Genomic DNA, 22,738 nt, shown 5'->3' on the forward strand with positions numbered 1-22,738 from the left:
GCCTCCGTGCTAAACTCAGTCACTCAGAAATGACATAGGACTATTCCGTGATAGAAAATGGCAACCATATATTTTTATTGAGAATAAAATTACAGAAAAGGCGGCAAAGAAAAGTTCACTATACACGCATCTCTACAGCTGACCTCATTACGAAAACATATTATTGGCACTTTTAAATTATTGGTGACCAAAACGTACAGTGCTGATGCTAATTAAAAAATAATAATAAAACGCTTACCTAGTATGTGATGGATGTCCCTGCTTGTTACCACACAAATCACTGATGATGGCAGGGAAATTCAGTCGCAAGACATTTTTGGCGGTTTTAATCTGACGGTATTTCATCTTGATCGCCCTTTGCTAGTAATGTAGTATTGAGCCAACAATCCATATTTTTTCATTGGATTGAAAGCTAAAAACTAATATGTAAATTAGTCATGTGTGCACTGAACGCTCTGTTACAGCACATCAGTCTGGTGTTAGCGATTAAAACGTTGATTACATGACAAATGTTTGCAGTAGATTGGCAAGTGGAACTAAATAAAATGCATTGTCCGCCATTTCAGAATTTTTCTCACGTACCCCAGTTTGAAAACCGCTGCATTCTTAGAAACCACATTACCCACAGATACAGTTTAATAGTCGTAGTATTTAAATGCCATTGTCCTGGCTGGTAAATTCTTACCTTCCAGCCTTTTACTTTGACAATTTCCATATGAAAAATTGCATGTTTTTCTTGACATTTTTCATTCTTAGCCCCCAAGTAAATGTTTTGGACAGTTTTCAAAACAATTTTTGCTTCATTTTTACAACACACGTTGATGTTGTTGATATGATAATCGTGTATCTGCATCAGGTACTGTATTTAATTTTGTTCAAGGTTAAACGATGGCCTGTGTTACACAGAACACTAAAAATAAAATGTCAAATATACAATATGTATTTCGTTGGTTTTGTGGATTTGCTAGATTTTAATACTGCACATAATGATATGGTTTTAAAATCTTCCTTTATTCCGATTCCAGTGGTGTTTTCTCAATGCAAGATGTATTGTAGGCATATATACAGTGTAATTATATATATATATATATATATATATATATATATATATATATATATATATATATATATAGTACTGTGCAAAAGTTTTAGGCAGGTGTGAAAAAATGCTGTAAAGTAAGAATGCTTTCAAAAATAGACATGTTAATAGTTTATATTTATCTATTAACAAAATGCAAAGGGAGTGAACAGAAGAAAAATCTACATCAAATCAATATTTGGTGTGACCACCCTTTGCCTTCAAAACAGCATCAATTCTTCTAGGTACACTTGCACACAGTTTTTGAAGGAACTCGGCAGGTAGGTTGGCCCAAACATCTTGGAGAACTAACCACAGTTCTTCTGTGGATTTAGGCAGCCTCAGTTGCTTCTCTCTCTTCATGTAATCCCAGACAGACTCGATGATGCTGAGATCAGGGCTCTGTGGGGGCCATACCATCACTTCCAGGACTCCTTGTTCTTCTTTACGCTGAAGATAGTTCTTAATGACTTTCGCTGTATGTTTGGGGTCATTGTCATGCTGCAGAATAAATTTGGGGCCAATCAGATGCCTCCCTGATGGTATTGCATGATGGATAAGTATCTGCCTGTACTTCTCAGCATTGAGGAGACCATTGATTCTGACCAAATCCCCAACTCCATTTGCAGAAATGCTGCCCCAAACTTGCAAGGAACCTCCACCATGCTTCACTGTTGCCTGCAGACACTCATTCGTGTACCGCTCTCCAGCCCTTCGGCGAACAAACTGCCTTCTGCTACAGCCAAATATTTCAAATTTTGACTCATCAGTCCAGAGCACCTGCTGCCATTTTTCTGCACCCCAGTTCCTGCGTTTTCGTGCATAGTTGCGTCGCTTGGCCTTGTTTCCACGTCGGAGGTATGGCTTTTTGGCCGCAAGTCTTCCATGAAGGCCACTTCTGACCAGACTTCTCCGGACAGTAGATGGGTGTACCAGGGTCCCACTGTTTTCTGCCAATTCTGAGCTGATGGCACTGCTGGACATCTTCCGATTGCGAAGGGAAGTAAGCATGATGTGTCTTTCATCTGCTGCAGTAAGTTTCCTTGGCCGACCACTGCGTCTACAGTCCTCAACGTTGCCCATTCCTTTGTGCTTCTTCAAAAGAGCTTAGACAGCACATCTGGAAACCCCTGTCTGCCTTGAAATTTCTGCCTAGGAGAGACCTTGCTGATGCAGTATAACTACCTTGTGTCTTGTTGCTGTGCTCAGTCTTGCCATGGTGTATGACTTTTGACAGTAAACTGTCTTCAGCAACCTCACCTTGTTAGCTGAGTTTGGCTGTTCCTCACCCAGTTTTATTCCTCCTACACAGCTGTTTCTGTTTCAGTTAATGATTGTGTTTCAACCTACATATTGAATTGATGATCATTAGCACCTGTTTGGTATAATTATTTAATCATACACCTGACTATATGCCTACAAAATCCCTGACTTTGTGCAAGTGTACCTAGAAGAATTGATGCTGTTTTGAAGGCAAAGGGTGGTCACACCAAATATGGATTTGATGTAGATTTTTCTTCTGTTCACTCACTTTGCATTTAGTTAATTGATAAATATAATCTATTAACATGTCTATTTTTGAAAGCATTCTTACTTTACAGCATTTTTTCACACCTGCCTAAAACTTTTGCACAGTACTGTATATGCCAGAGTGTGTTTGTGTTTTGAGTTTGTTTGTTTGCTTTGTTTAATAAACGCACGCTACAGCGTTTTTCATTACACCCTGGTTTCCTGGTTGGTGTTTTGGAGAGAAGACAAGGTACTGCACCCACTGATTTCATTACAGTATATATATATACAGTGCCTTGCAAAAGTATTCAGACCCCTGACCAATTCTCTCATATTACTGAATTACAAATGGTACATTGAAATTTCGTTCTGTTTGATATTTTATTTTAAAACACTGAAACTCAAAATCAATTATTGTAAGGTGACATTGGTTTTATGTTGGGAAATATTTTTAAGAAAAATTTAAAAAACTGAAATATCTTGCTTGCATAAGTATTCAACCCCTGTGCTGTGGAAGCTCCCAGTTTAAAGAAATTGAAAATGAAAGAAATTGAAAGATGAAAGAAATTGCCCTAACGAGGACACAATTACCTTACCATTGGCCTCCACCTGTGAACCATTAAAGTTGCTGTTGCATTCTCTGGATAAAAACCCCACTGTTGAAGGATCATTGGTCAGGCTGTGAATCTGAAGGAAAATGAAGACCAAAGAGCATTCTACAGAAGTTAGAGATAAAGTAATACAAATGCATAGATTAGGGAAAGGGTACAAAATAATTTCCAAGTGTTTGGATATCCCATTGAGCACAGTTGGATCAGGAAGTGGAAGCTGCATCACACCACCCAGGCACTGCCAAGAAAAGGCCGTCCCTCAAAACTCAGCGCTCAAACAAGAAGGAGACTTGTGAGAGAAGCCACAGAGAGGCCAACAATCACTTTGAAGGAGCTACAGAATTCAGTGGCTGGGAGTGGAGTAATGGTGCACCAGTCAACCATATCAAGAGCACTGCATTACACTGGCCTGTATGGGAGGGTGGCAAGAAAGAAGCCTTTACTCAAAAAGTACCATCTGAAAGCACATCTGGAGTTTGCCAGAAAGCATGAGAGTGACCCAGCTGCGATGTGGGAAAAGGTTTTGTTGGTCAGATGAGACCAAGATAGAGCTTTTTGGCCAAAACTCAAAGCGCTATGTGTGGCGCAAACCTAACACTGCCCATGCCTCAAGACACACCATCCCTACAGTGAAGTATGGTGGTGGCAGCATCATGCTGTGGGGATGCTTCTCATCAGCAGGGACTGGGCATCTTGTTAAAATTGAAGGAAGAATGGATGGAGCAAAATACAGGGAAATACTGCAAGAGAACCTGCTTCAGTCCGCTAAAAAACTGAAGCTTGGGAGGAAATTCACCTTTCAGCAGGACAATGATCCCAAGCACAAGGCCAAAGCAACATTGGAATGGCTCAAGAACAAAAAGGTGAATGTCCTCCAGTGGCCCAGTCAAAGTCCTGATCTCAATCCCATTGAGAATCTGTGGCACTATTTGAAAATTGCGGTCCACAAGCGTTGTCCAACCAACCTGAACAGCCTGGAGCAAATCTGCCAAGAAGAATGGGCCAAAATCACTCCGACACTGTGTGCAAAGCTGGTACATACTTACCCCAAAAGACTTAAAGCTGTTGCAGCGAAAGGTGGCTCTACCAAATATTAATGTGTGGGGGTTGAATACTTATGCAAGCAATATATTTCAGTTTTTTATTTTTCTTAAAAATATTTCCCAACATAAAACCAATGTCACCTTACAATAATTGATTTTGAGTTACTACCCAGGAACAAAAATTGTGTTACATAGTGTTATTGATCCAACTGTGCTCACTGGGATATCCAAACACTTGGATATTATTTTGTACCCTTTCCCTAATCTATGCATTTGTATTACTTTATCTCTAACTTCTGTAGAATGCTCTTTGGTCTTCATTTTCCTTCAGATTCACAGCCTGACCAATGATCCTTCAACAGTGGGGTTTTTATCCAGAGAATGCAACAGCAACTTTAATGGTTCACAGGTGGAGGCCAATGGTAAGGTAATTGTGTCCTCGTTAGGGCAATTTCTTTCATCGGTGTAAACTGGGAGCTTCCACAGCACAGGGGTTGAATACTTATGCAAGCAAGATATTTCAGTTTTTTTAATTTTTCTTAAAAATATTTCCCAACATAAAACCAATGTCACCTTACAATAATTGATTTTGAGTTTCAGTGTTTTAAAATAAAATATCAAACAGAACGAAATTTCAATGTACCATTTGTAATTCAGTAATATGAGAGAATTGGTCAGGGGTCTGAATACTTTTGCAAGGCACTATATATATATATATATATATATATATATATATATATATATATATATCTATATATCTATATATATATATATATATATATTTTTTTTTTTTTATCATGCCGTTATAGGCCTGCTGGCGAAATGGCCAAGAGACAGTTGGCACTTAACACATACTGAATTATTTTGGCCCTGAATTTTAGCATTTTTTTATCATAGAAAAGACACATTTCACATATTTTATACCATTACAGTAGGCTACTTTTTTTTTTAATTAATGATGCGGTTTTCGTTTCACAAATCTACTGCACTTTGTCTATAAACTGTACTGCAGTATGCAGAAGTACACATTTCTCCCATTCACTTGCTAGGTCACTCCATAGCTCCAAACATCAGACAGATATTTTGTCTAGCAAATAGATAAATTTACGGCGGATGAATTTCACAGTATTTTTAAGCACAAATATAATAGCCTACATTTCAACAGTCACTGCTGAAGCTGATTACTTATTGTTCCAGAAGTAATGGTCGGGTCTAACAGGGATACAAGGTTATATTTGCGCCGGGCCATGTTGTTAACAAGCCGGATGTTGTCATCCAGGCTTTACTGTGAAACTGACTGTAACCAGGGAGGGTGCGAGCGCATTCTACTGGACTGGAGAATAAAAACAAGGGAGTTTAATTATGAAAACGCAAGTGTAAACAAACAAGTAAAAAAGATTAGTCTGTCATCAGATATGTCATGTTAATACAAAATACATTAATTTACTGCATATTGGTTTTGCATCTGGTCTGGGAAGGGGGACACACGGGCGCGTTAAGAGAAATTCAATAGGACATTTTTTATTTCAGGGGGCATAGCGTAAACACTGTGCTCCAATATTCACTTATTATAGATTTATCTCTATCTGTCTCTGCCTGTTTTTCACCTTCTGGAGAGTTCTAACTGCCAGATTTCCTCACTCAAACCATGTGACAATATGACCTTCCAACTCTGCTGAACCAACTGCTCTATGAAGCTCATGCCATTCCAGCCATCAGCCAAGCTGCCCTTCTATATGCCTTCTCAAGTGCTGGGATGTATTTTGAATACACATATAGAAAGAATTTTAGGAAGTAGTAACAGTAACTCAGACAGCTATCTGAAGTGCAGGACCCTCATGTGAGTCTCTGGGGCGCCAGGTGCTTTGGTTGCTAATTGACACAGACATAACCTGCCTCCTAATCTCACACCAGCAACAACAAAACCCGAAGATTACTGAGCAGCACCAGACAGAGGCTGCAATCAGGGATCATCTGTCTGGCAGGGCTCAGCCAATCACAGGGGAGCTCAGCCAATCACAGGGGAGCTGACAGGTCTGATCCATCCTGATTGGCTAGGCTCCCATGCCAAAATCCTCCAAAACTCTCCTAATCTGGGCAGATCAACCAGGGATGAGATTACAGCTTGGCCGATCAGTGTGCTCAGGCGTGCCTATTGATTTGTAATTAGGGAGGCATTAATACCTCTCACAGCACCACGTTCAAATCACAGTGATTACAGCAGACCCAGAGAAACTACAGCAGCATGCTGGCACTAGAAATACTGTAGCTGTCTAAAGAGGGAAGAGGGAAGGAAGAAGGGAGAAGGGCCACCAGACTGCCTAGCTACACTGGAAGAACCAGAGGAAATGGTTTCTGGACAGGAAGCTCCAGTTTATTATCTCTACCTCCCCAGGAATGTGTGATGGGTCCGCTGAGGAGAATCTGGGAGCCACCTGTTGAGAGAGTCTGGGGGGGGGGGGGGGGGGGGAGAGGGCATGGGTCCCAGGTCAAGGAAATACATACAATAATTGAAAAAATACTGGGACATAGGAAGAACACCGAGGGCAGGAGCATTTGATGCCTATCTTAATGACATGGTTTATTTAGATTTCCAGAAATCTTTTGACAAAATCATGCATAAAAGATTAATTATCAAACTGAACGCAGTAGGGATTCAAGGAAATGCATGCACATGGATTTCTCTCTGCCTCGCTTCTCCCACGCAACTCCACTGCTCCGCTCACTCCACTGGCTCCCAATCACTGCTCGCATCCAGTTCAAAACTCTTGTACTCACCTACAGATGCCTTGACCAGACTGCACCCAGCTACCTCCAGACCCTCATCTCTCCCTACACCCCCACTCGACCTCTCCGCTCCTCCTGCACTAGAAGACTGGCTGTACCTCCTCTTCGCTCCCCTGCCTCCAGAGCCCGCTCCTTCTCCACCCTTGCCCCGCAGTGGTGGAATGACCTTCCTACAGATGTCAGGACTGCCCAGTCCCTGACCACCTTTCGGCGCCTCCTCAAGACTCACTTCTTCAGACAGCACCTGTAGAACTCCTCTTTTTCCTCTGGACACTTTATCACTCTTCCTTAATGCGCTTTACTTGCTCTTATCTGCTCCCTATTTTACTGCATTTAATCCTGTACTTTAGAGTACTGTAATCTGCCACAAGTGTTATGTAATCTGTACTATTTTGTATTTAATTGTATCCTGATGTAACTATCACTGACACTGTTATCTGCTCCGTTACTGAATCATATTTTGTCATATACTTGTACTTGCTAGAACTGAAGTCAATGTATCTTATCTTGCTCTTAATTGTATTAATGCTTGTACTATGATTCTTGAAATGTATTTTTGTTTACGACTGTAAGTCGCCCTGGATAAGGGTGTCTGCTAAGAAATAAATAAATAAAATAAATAAATAAATAAATAAATAATAATGTAGAAAACAGACAGCACTGATTAGAGGAGAAACCTCAAAATGGAGCGAGGTAACCAGTGGTGTACCACAGGGATCAGTATTAGGTCCTCTGCTATTCCTAATCTACATTAATGACTTAGATTCAGGTATAGTAAGCAGATGGTAGTATTTTATTTTCAGTGTCCACGGTTTGTTTTGTTTAAATATTTATTTTCGCTCTGTGAGCAGTGTTTTTTTTTTTTTACAAATATTTATTTTATTTCTGTTGTAATAAACACGGCGCCGCAGTGCACTTGTGCAGCCGAGTACTGTCTGTGCAGTTCCTGCTTTTGGCCTGACGTCACCACCCTCAGCCATCCTGTCCCACACCAATACATACAAACATTATCTATCTACTAGGCACAATCCAGCCGACGTGTCTGTTTGGCCCTCAACTTCCTGTTTGACCTGGTAACGTTCCCTTTGAAACCAGATCACCAAGACACCCAGCGCCATTGGAATTGTATCCGGGAGTTGTTTGTCTATCAGTTTGACTACATCAAACTTTACTGTTGCCATGAGACAGACTTCGTTTAAAATTCTAGTCAATTTGTTCTTGTTTAACCAGGATAAGACCCAAGTCTGGTCCTAGAAAATAACAGCAGCCCACAATCAGACCAGTTAGAAACACATGACAATGCAAGACTCAGTAAAATACAACACTTTCTAAACTAAGTATCAATAGAAAAACGGTCTCCAATTGAATAGGGTCATTCCAGCTCAAGTGGACCCATTTGTGTGAAGGATTTAGCTAATGCATATGGTTCAATGCCATTTGGGCAGCATTTTATTTTTTCAGTGTACCGATGACAATAACAAATTTAGTGAAAGCCTACTTTGGAGATTTGCAATTTTATTTTTCAACTTCAGAATTCAGCACTACATGGTCAAATTAACCAATAACATTGAATGGGCACGAATGCAATTCAAGTCCACTAAATCAAGGAGCATCTCTATAATTAAAGGTAAAGTAGTAGATAAAATGTTCTACATTAATGGTGAGGCAATACCAACAGTGTCTGAGAAGCCAGTGAAAAGTCTTGTGAGATGGTATGACGGGGATCTAAAGGACACAGTTTGTGTGGGAGCCAAGGCTGCTGTGGCCACTGACTGTATACAATGTTTCTTTGACAACAGTTGAGAAGCTGGAAGCTGGAAGCTTTAAATCAGTTCATACGTCAGGAAATGGTTGGGAGTTCCACACTGCCTCAGCAGAGTGGGACTTTATGGTAAAGGAATACTGCAGCTACAAGTATCTGCTCTAACCGAGGAGTTTAAGTGCACCAAGGTCCGACTGGAAATGACATTAGTAGATTCACGCGACAAAAGCTTAAGGGAGGCAGCACCTGTGTTGAAAACTGGAAGAAAGTGGGTAGCAAAGAAAGCCGTGGAAGACTGTCACAAAGACGGCCGGAGTGGGTGGCGTCAGACCAGAAGCAGGAAGTAAACAGACAGAGATTTGGGGTTTGGTGAAGCTGGGCGCGTGATCGCACTCAGCATTTAATAACAGAACAGAAAATAAAAGGTTTGAAACAAAACAGGACACGGCACTTTAAGCCAAAATAAATAGACAGACAAAACGGACTAACACTTAACAAACCGTGCACGGAGACAAACAAACAAACACGGTGAGAACAAACACTTATATTTACGCTTTCTTTCACTTTCTAGTTTCTCCTTCTCCACACCCGTTCTCCACTCTCGTACACCCAACCCCTACTGAATGAAAATGTGCATCTATATATACTGTTGTGCTGGGATTCAATTACTAATTAATTATTCACTTGAATCCCAGCACGTGAATTAATTCTGTGCAACCCCGTGCTCACATATTACATTTAACCAGCACGTGAAGTGATTTGTGCCCTCCTCGTGCCTAAATACAAATCTACCTTTTTAAATCACACGTGAAACACAGACCCGTTTATATCCCGTGTACCATCTATACACCAACATTAACACACGCACGCAACATACAACACATAACACACAATTGCACACAGGGGCGGGGCACATTGCCACATATACCCCCCCTTGTGCGCAGCACACATGGCCTCAACGGCCACCTCCCCCCTTAAAAACCCAGCAGTCCAGGACAAAGTCTCGGGCTGGGAAGGGAGGCTTCCAGGGGCCCACAGATGGCAATGTTGCCAGTAGCCAGGCTGCTACTGGCCATGCTGTCAGCAGACGTGCTGACAGCTCCCAGACTGACTCCTTCAGCCGGGGCAGTCCTGGCAGCGGAAAGGCTGCTTGGGGGATGGTCTCCTGACCTCCCCTCTTCTTCGTAGCCGGCAGCTCCCTCTTCCGGGGCTCCGGCCACAGTCTCTTCTGCGGCACAAGTGCTGCAGTGGGAGCAGGTCTCCGGACCTCCCCCACGATCTCCGGCAGCGAAACTGCTGCAGTGGGAGCAGGTCTCCTGACCTCCCCCACGATCTCCGGCAGCGAAACTGCTGCTGGGGTTGGTGGTCTCCAGACCTCCTCCCCCTTCTTCGTGGCCGACAGCTCCCCTTTCTGGGGCTCCGGCCACCGTACTCCCCGTGGTGGAGGTACGGGAAGCAGAGACAGCTCCTGCTGTTCTGCTTCTGGCAGTGGCAGAGGCAGAGGCAGCTCCTGCTCCTCTGCTCCTGGAAGAGGCAGAGGCAGCTCCTGCTCCTCTGCTCCTGGAAGTGGCAGAGGCAGCTCCTGCTCCTCTGCTCCTGGAAGTGGTAGAGGCAGCTCCTGCTCCTCTGCTCCTGGAAGTGGCAGAGGCAGCTCCTGCTCCTCTGCTCCTGCCGGTGTAGGTGGCGGAGGCAGAGGCAGCTCCTGCTCCTCTGCTCCTGGAAGTGGCAGAGGCAGCTCCTGCTCCTCTGCTCCTGCCGGTGTAGGTGGCGGAGGCAGAGGCAGCTCCGGTTGCTCTGCTCCTGCCGGTGTAGGTGGCGGAGGCAGAGGCAGCTCCGGCTGCTCTGCTCCTGCCGGTGAAGGTGGGAGCAGCGTGTAGTCTCCTGCCGATGGAGGTGGGAGCAGCGTGTAGTCTCCCCCTTTTCCAGGGGACTGGTGCTGCTCTGCCTCTCTTGCAGGGAACTGGTGCGGCTCCGCTCCTATTGCAGGGGACTGGTGCGGCTCTGCCTCTGAAGGGAAAACCAGCAGGCATTCTTCCTCTGCTGGTTGTGCCTGGGAAACCAGCAGGCATTCTTCCTCTGCTGGTTGTGCTGGGGAAACCAGCAGGCATTCTTCCTCTGCTGGTGAAGGTGGGAACAGCTGCCTCTCAGGCTTCGGATTCCCGCGGTCCCCCCGTCTGGGCGCTGGACGCTCGCGGTCCCCCCGTCTGGGCGCTAGTTCCTCCTCTTCATACTGGGTGGGGCATATGGCTAACGTGTGCCCATAAGCCCCACAGCCAGGGCATAACTCTGCCGCGAGGTTCTTTAAAAAAACCTCCCAGCCATTATCCCCGACCTCCTCCCTTTTGGGCTGTGGACGCCCCGACTCCTCCCTTTTGGGCTGTGGACGTTCGGGCTCCTCCAGCTTGGGCTGTGGACGCCCCGACTCCTCCCGCTTGGGCTGTGGATGCTCAGGCTCCTCCCGCTTGGGCTGTGGACGCTCAGGCTCCTCCCGCTTGGGCTGTGGACGCTCAGGCTCCTCCCGCTTGGGCTGTGGACGCTCAGGCTCCTCCCGCTTGGGCTGTGGACGCTCAGGCTCCTCCCGCTTGGGCTGTGGACACTCAGGCTCCTCCCGCTCAGGTACTGGAGAGGGCAGCGACTGCTCCTCTCCCTCTTGCTCACTGGAAGGCATCCTTCCCATGTCTGCAGCTAGGTACCCCAGCACCACCATGGTGAGGTCACGAACGGATGCCGGGTTGTGCTGCCCCCAGTCCTCCCATCGTTTCCCATCTCGCATCTGCAGCGCGTGAATAACCCAGGGGAGGTCACTGGCGAAGTTTCCCTCGGGGTGCACCAGCCAGTCCCATATTTCCTGGGATGGTGGGGAACCCAGTGGCAGTGGGGTGGCTACTGCCCCGTTGTGGCTGTCCTCCTCCCAGCCCAGCCTGCAGGATGAGGGCTGCAGCTGTTGTTGCTGCTGCTGCTTCCGCTGCTTCCTGCAGCTCTTTCTTCCCATCCTCGCTTTACTATATATATATTTTTTTTTGTAATCCAAAACCCCCTCTCCTGGTCTGACGCTTGGAGGCGCTGTTTATCCCATGCAGGACACCACATGTCACAAAGACGGCCGGAGTGGGTGGCGTCAGACCAGAAGCAGGAAGTAAACAGACAGAGATTTGGGGTTTGGTGAAGCTGGGCGCGTGATCGCGCTCAGCATTTAATAACAGAACAGAAAATAAAAGGTTTGAAACAAAACAGGACACGGCACTTTAAGCCAAAATAAATAGACAGACAAAACGGACTAACACTTAACAAACCGTGCACGGAGACAAACAAACAAACACGGTGAGAACAAACACTTATATTTACGCTTTCTTTCACTTTCTAGTTTCTCCTTCTCCACACCCGTTCTCCACTCTCGAACACCCAACCCCGACTGAATGAAAATGTGCATCTATATATACTGTTGTGCTGGGATTCAATTACTAATTAATTATTCACTTGAATCCCAGCACGTGAATTAATTCTGTGCAACCCCGTGCTCACATATTACATTTAACCAGCACGTGAAGTGATTTGTGCCCTCCTCGTGCCTAAATACAAATCTACCTTTTTAAATCACATGTGAAACACAGACCCATTTATATCCCGTGTACCAATCTATACACCAACATTTACACACGCACGCAACATACAACACATAACACACAATTGCACACAGGGGCGGGGCACATTGCCACAAAGACGCAAAGGCTGCCCTTCGAATCGGTGATATTATGGGGCAAGTTCAGCATGGAAGAGGGGGTCTTGGTCTCAGTTGAGCGCCTCCTACATGGCACAAGGCAGCCCCAGCTCAAAGGAGGAAGCTGGTAGTCAACGAGGTGCAAAAGCAGGAGAAGGGGATGAGGTGTGTAAAGGCAGTTTCCCAGGCCAAGCAGGGAGAATGGATGAGATGGGAGAGTGTGGAACAATGCAAGATCGGCTGGCAAGACCTACGGACAATGGAACAGAGCAGGATAAGTTTCCTCAACAGATCAACATATGATGTTGTGCCATCACCACAGAACCTAAACCTCTACGTGGGTGAGGATCCCTCATGTCCTTTGTGTTCATCACCTGCAACATTAAGGCACATTTTGACAGGATGTAAGGTGGGTCTTAGCCAAGGACGGTTTACTTGGTGCCATGACCAGGTGCTACGATGTTTGGCCTTAGCATTGGAAGACAAGCGTAACATGATCAATAAGTTGCCACCAGTTCCATCAAAGTATTACACACAAAAGACAATATTCCTCCAGCCAGGAGAGCAACCACCAAGAAAAGGTGTTAAAACCAAGCCTCGCCCAGGACAACTGGAAGCTGCTAGACACTGGAAAATGCTGGCAGATGTTGGTCAACAGCTTATTTTTCCACCTGAGATTGCCACCACTAACCTTCGACCAGACATTGTCTTGTGGTCTGGATCAGCACGCCTTGTTCATCTGGTAGAGTTAACAGTGAAGGAAGAAACTTCGGTAGGCCCAACTAGCGGAACAGCGAGGATGGAGAGTCCGGGTTTATCCAGTGGAGGTGGGTTGTCAAGGATTTGTGGCACACTCCACAACCCAGTTTCTCAGAGATGTCGGATTCAGTGGTCAAGAGTTGCGTTGAACAGTGAAGAACTTATCTGAAGCAGCAGAGAGGAGCAGCAACTGGCTGTGGTTGAGACGGAAAGAAAGCAACGCTGATGTATGGGTAAGTAAGCTGGGCTGAGTTGAGTGGGGGATGGAGAAGGGTTATGCTGGGAACCAAAATCACCGTCGAGCCCTCTTGAGGTGTCGTGGGCTAGTCGACGAAACACTGAGGATGGAAGACGCCCACTTTTAGACCCCAGAGATGTACCCTACTTAGCTCAATCCAGACGGTTGTCATGCTGATGCGCTGGGGAAACCGCACTGTGGTTGATCCCCGGAGCCAGCATCCCAGCTGTTGTGTGTGCTGATGCACTGGGAAGGCAAAATAAGCTGATCCCTGGAGCCAGCATTACACTTCAGCCATCAACACAAAGGCAGAAGGATATCTACATCATCAGATGGAAAGAAACGCTAATGGATGGAGATGCAGATGGATCACATTAGTTTACTGTAAAGCTACGTCTTAGTTGGTGCTTATCTGGCGAGAGCCAAGTTCAAATCAGCATGAGGTTTGAACATCTACTGTAACCTAATGGAAATCATATGTGCAGCTGATGACACACAGAGCACAGTGCTGGAGAAAGGGGTCATGCAGAAGCAAGGGAAGGGCTGAGTAACTCAGAGCCCCATGGCGAGAAGAACGATAGCATCAAGTGAAGCAGGAGGTGGGATCAGAATGTACAGACGAACAAAGACAAGAGCAATGAAGGAATGAAAACTGTATGTAGTCATGTATTATTCTGGTTCTTCACATTTATTTTGCATATCATTATGTTTCAGTCATCACATCTTGGGACTTTTTAAAACCCAGAAATGTAAAGCATCCCTGTGGCCTCAATATAGCTCTCAGAATCAAAACCCTAATCTTGTACACCGGAGAGTAACCATTAACCTGCCCCCCCTGAAACACTCTGTGAAGGGGACAGGTTCATGGTTGCACCATCCCATGTACTTTTCCCTGGTGGATGTAAGAAATTACACTTTTATCGCATGTTACATTTTTTGTTCGCAGTAGGGATTCAAGGAAATGCATGCACATGGATTAGGGAGTGGTTAACAGGTAGAAAACAGAAAGTACTGATTAGAGGAGAAACCTCAAAATGGAGTGAGGTAACCAGTGGGATCAGTATTAGGTCCTCTGCTATTCCTAATCTACATTAATGATTTAGATTCTGGTATAATAAGCAAACTCGTTAAATTTGCAGACGACACAAAAATAGGAGGAGTGGCAAACACTGTTGAAGCAGCAAAGGTCATTCAAAATGATCTAGACAGCATTCAGAATTGGGCAGACACATGGCAAATGAAATTTAATAGAGAAAAGTGTAAAGTATTGCATGCAGGCAATAAAAATGTGCATTATAAATATCATATGGGAGAAACTGAAATTGAAGAAGGGAACTATGAAAAAGACCTAGGAGTTTATGTTGACTCAGAAATGTCTTCATCTAGACAATGTGTGGGGAAGCTATAAAAAAGGCCAACAAGATGCTCTGTATATTGTGAGAAGTGTTGAATTTAAATCAAGGGAAGTAATGTTAAAACTCTACAATGCATTAGTAAGACCTCACCTAGAATATTGTGTTCAGTTCTGGTCACCTCGTTACAAAAAGGATATTGCTGCTCTAGAAAGAGTGCAAAGAAGAGCAACCAGAATTATCCCAGGTAAAAGGCATGTCGTATGCAGACAGGCTAAAAGAATTGAATCTATTCAGTCTTGAACAAAGAAGACTATGCGGCGATCTGATTCAAACATTCAAAATCCTAAAAGGTATAGACAATGTCAACCCAGGGGACTTCTTTGACCTGAAAAAAGAAACAAGGACCAGGGGTCACAAATGGAGATTAGATAAAGGGGCATTCAGAACAGAAAATAGGAGGCACTTCTTTACACAGAGAATTGTGAGGGTCTGGAACCAACTCCCCAGTAATGTTGTTGAAGCGGACACCCTAGGATCCTTCAAGAAGCTGCTTGATGAGATTCTGGGATCAATAAGCTACTAACAACCAAACGAGCAAGATGGGCTGAATGGCCTCCTCTCGTTTGTAAACTTTCTTATGTTCTTATGTTTTCCCTCTCTCGGAGGTGATTTAAACTTTTTTAAAAGTCACCAGGATGGGGGCTCCTGAGTGGCGCATCCGGTAAAGGCGCTCCGCGTGGAGTGCAGGATGCCGTGGCCGGAGCTCCCAGGGGGCGGCGCACAATTGGCCGAGCGTCGCCCGGGGGGAGGGAGGGTTAGGTCGGCCACCAGCGACGCCTGTAAGCTGCCCGAGAGCTGCGTTGTCCTCCGACGCTGTAGCTCTTAGGCGGCTGCATGGTGAGTCCGCAGTGTGAAAAAAACGGCACATGCTTCGGAGGACAGCGTGTGTTCGTCTTCGCCCTCCCAAGTCAGCGCAGGGGTGGTAGCGGTAAGCTGAGCCTAAAAAAATAACTGGCCATTCTAAATTGGGAGAAAATAATAAAAAAATCATTGTCAACAACTAAATTAAAAAAAAAAAAAAAAAAGGTCACCAGGATGTGAGATACAAATTGAATTGAAACAACAGAAGAATGCATTGCTCATACCAGTACCAATACCAGTTTCAGTGCTGGATTTCCCAGCGTGTTAAACCTAAAACACTTGGTCTGTGAATGAGGTCTTTGAAGAAATCAATAAAAGCTCCCCTAACCTCTTAAGATGATACCTTCTTCCTCTGTATTCAATCTAAGCTGACCGATTAGGCGAGGGGGCAGCACATTTTCATCATGACAGCATGTTAGCCTTCAGTCTTAAAGGGTTGTGGGATTGTATTTCATCTCCAGCTGTGTCCACGATCATGTTTAATTCTGTGCTCAAGATATTTATAATAAATTATAAAACTGAGCTTGTTCAACTAAAAGAAAACAAAATAATACAAAAAGGACCTGCCATAACACTGTCAAAGAAATGCAGGGCCACCATGGGTAGCCAGGACAGCGCTACTTGGAGGTGAGCAGTCTGCAAAGTATTTAAATTGTTCTGGAGTGATGCAAGGCCATTCCTTAATGACTACCAGCCTCTGATTATCCCCCGCTAGGGTTGCATATAATAACATGTTCAGGCAAATTCCTCTTAATAAAGTTCCTGAACTAAAAAAGGAACATTATATACTAAAACTTAAACAGAAGAGCATAAAGAAGAAAAAAACATTTTTTTTTTTGTTGAATTATAAAAGGAAAGCAGACTTTTGAAAATAAAAGTAAGATAAAATGGGCAACAAATACCTCCCAGTCATTCTGCATCTGTTATTATACTGAGAGTGTGATTGCTTTCATCTTTGGAGCCAAATCGCTGGTGGGAAACTCACAATGCTAATACTTACCAATGCAAAGCACTGACAGAGAAGAATGGGAGTCCAGTAGCTTGTGAGTAAACTCCCATCACAAACCAGGCTCCTATTCCGCACACAATGAGTAAACTCCCATCACAAACCAGGCTCCTACTCCACACACAATGAGTAAACTCCCATCACAAACCAGACTCCTACTCCACACACAATGAGTAAACTCCCATCACAAACCAGGCTCCTACTCCACACACAATGAGTAAACTCCCATCACAAACCAGGCTCCTACTCCACACACAATGAGTAAACTCCCATCACAAACCAGACTCCTACTCCACACACAATGAGTAAACTCCCATCACAAACCAGGCTCCTACTCCACACACAATGAGTAAACTCCCATCACAAACCAGGCTCCTATTCCACACACAATGAGTAAACTCCCATCACAAACCAGGCTCTTACTCCACACACAATGAGTAAACTCCCATCACAAACCAGACTCACTGCCATTATTATTATTATTATTATTATTATTATTATTATTATTATTATTATTAAAGAATTAATTTCTTAGCAGACGCCCTTATCCATGGCGACTCACAATTGTTACAAAATATATTGGTACAAAGTATCACATTATAAAATATCACATTATATTTAAGAGCAATTTCGATTAAGAGTATTAACTTATAGTAAAATTATTTACTTATATGAGTAAAGTCCAATAAGAGCACGTAGTTAGTACAATACATGTCGGAGAATGCTTTCAAATAAGAGCAATTACAAAAAACATGAATACGGATACCTATAGAGTAAAATAAAGTACAAGATACAGAAAGTAATTATAATTAAGAGCAGTGGTAGAATACGGCAGGGTATGGAGCAGTTCAGTGCAAGTACAAGCTGATGGAAGTATTGGTACAATTGGGTGCCATATAGTCCAGTATAGTTGAGAGTTGTGAGGTTTACAGATGCTGTCTGAACAGGTGTGTTGAGGAGGCACCGGAAGGTGGTCAGGGACTGAGCAATCCTGATATCCGTGGGTAGGTCGTTCCACCACTGAGGGGCGAGGGTGTAGAAGGAGCAGACTCTGGAAGTGGAGGAGAGGAGGGGGGTGGGGTACAGCTAATCTGCCGGTGGTGGAGGAGGGGAAGGGGTGTAGGATGAAATGCTAGTCTGGAGACAGGAGGGAGCAGAAAGGTCACGACAGCGATAGGCGAGTAAAATACTCTTGAATTGGATGAGAGCAGCAATAGGGAGCCAGTGTAGAGAGTGGAGCAGTGGTGTAGAGTGTGAGAAACAAGAAAGGGAAAAGACAAGGTGGGCAGCAGTTTTGGATGATTTGGAGCGGACGGATAGCAGAAGCAGGGAGGCCGGACAGGAGGGAGTTGCAGTAGTCAAGGCGGGACAGTACCATATACAGGACACCGTCCACTTTTAATATACAGGACATCACAAAGGTTCTCATTGACAGGACAGCACAGAAGAATACTGATTCAAGTTAAAGTAAGACTCACAGCGGAAGCAGCATATCATTCAGTGCATTTATATGGCCAGTAATATTCCACTAGTATTTGGAACACTGAATAATCTGAATATATCTCCTCCATGGAATCAATCCATGTGACCCTCGGCAAAGGTACCAGGATTGCTATTACAGGATTAGTATAACGTACAACAAATAAGTAAAGAACCGAAATCTGTCAGCACAGTGAGAGGGGGGCAGTATTAATACACACAATACATGCTGTGCATGCATGCACAGCATCTACTCAATCCTAGGCATTCTAAGAGAACCAAGATAATAAGACTGCTGTGCCTCCTGTAGTTACTTCACCTCAGAACAGCTGTACAAACCAAGCGGCAACATCAGCAGACCAACATGATGGCCAGATTTTAATTTAAGAACGAGAAAAATGTATTCAACTGCAACAAAATGCTAAAGCAATAAAATATATATAAACATGTCTTGCCAATCTAAAAGTAACAATAAATATATACAATCTTTTAGAATCATTTATGATATTAAAGTAGACACTACCATAAATATCAAACCAGGATTCTAGTGGGTTTACTGTTTGTGTATTAGAACATAAGAACATAAGAAAATTTACAAACGACAGGAGGCTATTCGGCCCATCTTGCTCATTTGGTTGTTAGTAGCTTATTGATCCCAGAATTGCATCAAGCAGCTTCTTTAAGGATCCCAGGGTGTCAGCTTCAACAACATTACTGGGGAGTTGGTTCCAGACGCTCACAAGTCCCCTGGGTCGACATTGTCAATACCTTTTAGAATTTTGAATGTTTGAATCAGATCGCCGTGTAGTCTTCTTTGTTCAAGACTGAATAGATTCAATTATTTTAGCCTGTCTGCATACGACATGCCTTTTAAACCCGGGATAATTCTGGTCGCTCTTCTTTGCACTCTTTCTAGAGCAGCAATATCCTTTTTGTAACGAGGTGACCAGAACTGAACACAATATTCTAGATGAGGTTTTACTAATGCATTGTAAAGTTTTAACATTACTTCCCTTGATTTAAATTAAACACTTTTGACAATATATCCGAGCATCTTGTTGGCCTTTTTTATAGCTTCCCCACACATTGTCTAGATGAAGACATTTCTGAGTCAACATAAACTCGTATGTCTTTTTCATAGATTCCTTCTTCAATTTCAGTATCTCCCATATGATATTTATACTGCACATTTTTTTGTATTTTTGTGCTGTGGTGCGTTGTTCTGCTTGGTATTTACTCCAGTTTGTGTATCAGTTCTATATTCCAATTGGAGACAGGTACCTGGCCAATGAATCTTTCAGAATATCATTCTAAAATGACTCTTAAAAGAAGGTTTCTTTACTGATCTGTTTCAATCTAAGCTCGTGAGCTTCATTGCAACAAGTGTAGTAAAAGGCAGGACACTGCCCGTGTTTGAGGATTCTCAGAGGGCTCAGTGGGTTTTTAGTCTAGCTTGTATCATCCCTCTAAAGATTCTAAAAAAACTTTTAAAATGTTTAAGTAAGCACTCTGTGATATCTTGTTTTTGGTTCATGATGTTGTTTTGTAAAATTAATATTCAGACTTAATTTCAATAAGATTTGTTTTTTTTAATCAAAACAGCTCCTCTCTTGACAATCACCAGAACACCACCATAAAACGACAGCCACGTTAAGTCCAGTACACATTATGCTTTATAGTCACAAGCTGTCTTTGTAAAAACATTTTCTGCTGTTCATGACAATTACATCAACACATGTTCTTGATAGACTTTCTTTGCCACTTGCTCCTGAAGCTAAAAATCGTCAATAATTTTAGAGCACAAACTAACCCTCCAGTGACACATACAAATGTAAAAAAGATATTCTTTTTCCAGGCATGCAATCATCAGATCACCTCTGTCTGATGCTGATAAACTGGTCCCTGCATTGGTACTGGACTATTGTAAGGCCTTATTTGCATGGGTTTCACTAACTCCCTCAGTAAACTTCAGCCAGAACAAATGCTGTACTTTTCATCTGCTGGTCCCCTTACCAGTCCTGTCCCTCCGGTCCTGGAATTTGGGTCCAGGACCAGGGGGTGGCTGCAAGGCGACAGGGTTTATAGCTCTTACACTCCTTGACTCTGCAATATCATTATTCTTAGTTTATTTAGCAGACCCTTTTACCCAAGGCGATTTACAGAGACTAAGGTGTGTGAACTATGCATCAGCTGCACAGTCACTTACAACAACGTCTCACCTGAAAGACAGAGCACAAATGTTAAGTGACTTGCTCAAGGTCACACAGTGAGTCAGTGAGTGAGCTGGTATTTGAACCGGGGACCTTTTCTTTAACCACTGGACCACACATCCTCCTACCCCGCACAGCCAATCTGGGATTAAGACTGTGACAGTTTGAAAATCTCACCTATTTGTTGATTTAGATTTTAAATGTAATTATTAAAACACATTTTTATAAAGCGTTTTGGGACAGCCTTGGTCATGAAAGGCGCTATAGAAGTGAAACAAGATGGCTGTCTTACCTTGGAAGGAGGTGGCGTGACCCACCAGGAGGAACTTGAGCTCAAAGCTGTAGGACTGGATGGTCTGCAGAGTTTCTCTCCGCACCGCTACCTGGTAGCTCTCCTCCATCTTCCGCGTGCAGCAGGTGGGGCCTCTGTGTTGGCACACCTGCAGCTCCTCATCTGAAAGAGTGTGGAAAGCAGGGTAGTCAGGTTAGCTCTCTGAGGGGCTCCATTCACTCAGAGATATTCAGAGTGTGGAAAGCAGGGCAGTCAGGAGAGCTCTCTGAGGGGCTCCATTCACTCAGAGATATTCAGAGTGTGGGAAGCAGGGCGGTCAAGAGATCTCTCTGAAGGGCTCCATTCACTCAGAGATATTCAGAGTGTGGAAAGCAGGGCAGTCAGGAGAGCTCTCTGAGGGGCTCCATTCACTCAGAGATATTCAGAGTGTGGAAAGCAGGGTGGTCAGGAGAGCTCTCTGAGGGGCTCCATTCACTCAGAGATATTCAGAGTGTGGAAAGCAGGGCAGTCAGGAGAGCTCTCTGAGGGGATCCATTCACTCAGAGATATTCAGAGTGTGGAAAGCAGGGCGGTCAGGAGAGCTCTCTGAGGGGCTCCATTCACTCAGATATTCAGAGGTGTGGATATTGTGGGCAGATACTCAACCAACCAGATACTTAACCATGGAATTCGCTTTAACAGGTTTTATCTGCACATTATTATGTACCAGTGAAGATCACAATGTCTTAATTAATATAAATGTATCTGATAGCTCGTCAGATCTAAATCTATTTAAACTTGATTACTTGTCTTACCTTTGCTGCGTCCCTTTGATTTAAAATCAATTTTCTTTTGAATTTCTACATTTTCTACTGACCCTTTCAATATTACGCTCTTCAGTTGAAGTTGCCTGCCATAGACACCCAGGGCCACATTCATAAAAGATGGCGGTAATTTCCGGGCATTAAAAAAAATAATAAGTATTTAACAAGCGATTTCTAAAACTATTGCCTGGTTATTTTACTGGCCAGTAATGGGTTTAGATGTGATTTACCATCACAGATTGTTCCCGAGGGATTGTATCGAACCATTTGTCGGAGGTATACAAATGAGTCATGTCTCCTACTTAAGACGTCAATAGCATACACTGTATGTTTAAACCTTCACATTATGGCTACAGGAGATGTCTGGAGACAGGCAGGTTGTCTGAAATATTAAGAGGACAGTTTTAAAAATAATAATAAATTGCACAAGTTATTGTGAAATTTATCTGTGTACAATGGTGCAGGGTTGTCCGGGTTTAGTGCTGGCCTTTAGCGACAGCTCCGGATCGTGTTAGCCGTCTAATAACAACAAACAAGTAGATTTTAGACACAACAAAACACTCACAGTAATTTTACACTCGTCCTTCAGCGGTTCTCTTAACCATTACAAAAGGACCAGATGACCTAGCCACGTCCCCTATTTGTACCTTCAGTCACGCCCCCTTGGTTAGCGAGTGCAGCCGTTTCTCCTCCAATCCACGGTTGCCACATTGCTTTACCTCTGGAGTGATGACTTAATGTACCGCAGCTGTGCCCCCTTTCTAGAAGGCCCGACTTCCACCTAACCCTGGGAATGAACTACCAGGCCATCCAGTCCAGGGCACTCTGTTCCCTTTATACCACGTTCTCACAGGTCAGGAGGGAGATTTATCACCAAGAATCATTCTGTCTCTCACACAAACTTATCAAAACATTTAAAAAACACCACATTATAATGAATTATAATCCACTCAGAATGACTGAAACGTCATAAAAAGGGACAGTAAAAGAAGAAAATGCAATTTGAATCTAATTAAGCTGCATCCACACTGGACAGAGCGACGCAAGCGATGCAAGTCCCTGAATGTCAATCCACTCCAGACGCGACTTGGAAACGATCCAAAAGACTGGAAGTAAATACATGACCCCGCCCATGCATTCCTATTGGACATACTAGAGATGGGCTGA

At 43.8% G+C, this 22,738-nt stretch overlaps 1 protein-coding gene across 2 annotated transcripts in view; it reads right to left on the minus strand.

Moving 5' to 3' along the window:
* The window catches only part of gpc5b (glypican 5b), a 395,161-nt gene that overhangs the window by 339,262 nt on the left and 33,161 nt on the right, over nucleotides 1–22,738 (minus strand). For both annotated transcript variants that reach the window (XM_058990024.1, XM_034039535.3), the window contains exon 2: nucleotides 20,769–20,930. In XM_058990024.1, coding sequence (XP_058846007.1) covers nucleotides 20,769–20,930 — 162 coding nt within the window. The remainder of the gene's footprint in view (nucleotides 1–20,768; nucleotides 20,931–22,738) is intronic.

The sequence above is a fragment of the Acipenser ruthenus genome, chromosome 17, assembly GCF_902713425.1.
Source record: "Acipenser ruthenus chromosome 17, fAciRut3.2 maternal haplotype, whole genome shotgun sequence".
In the NCBI taxonomy this organism is placed as follows: domain Eukaryota; kingdom Metazoa; phylum Chordata; class Actinopteri; order Acipenseriformes; family Acipenseridae; genus Acipenser; species Acipenser ruthenus.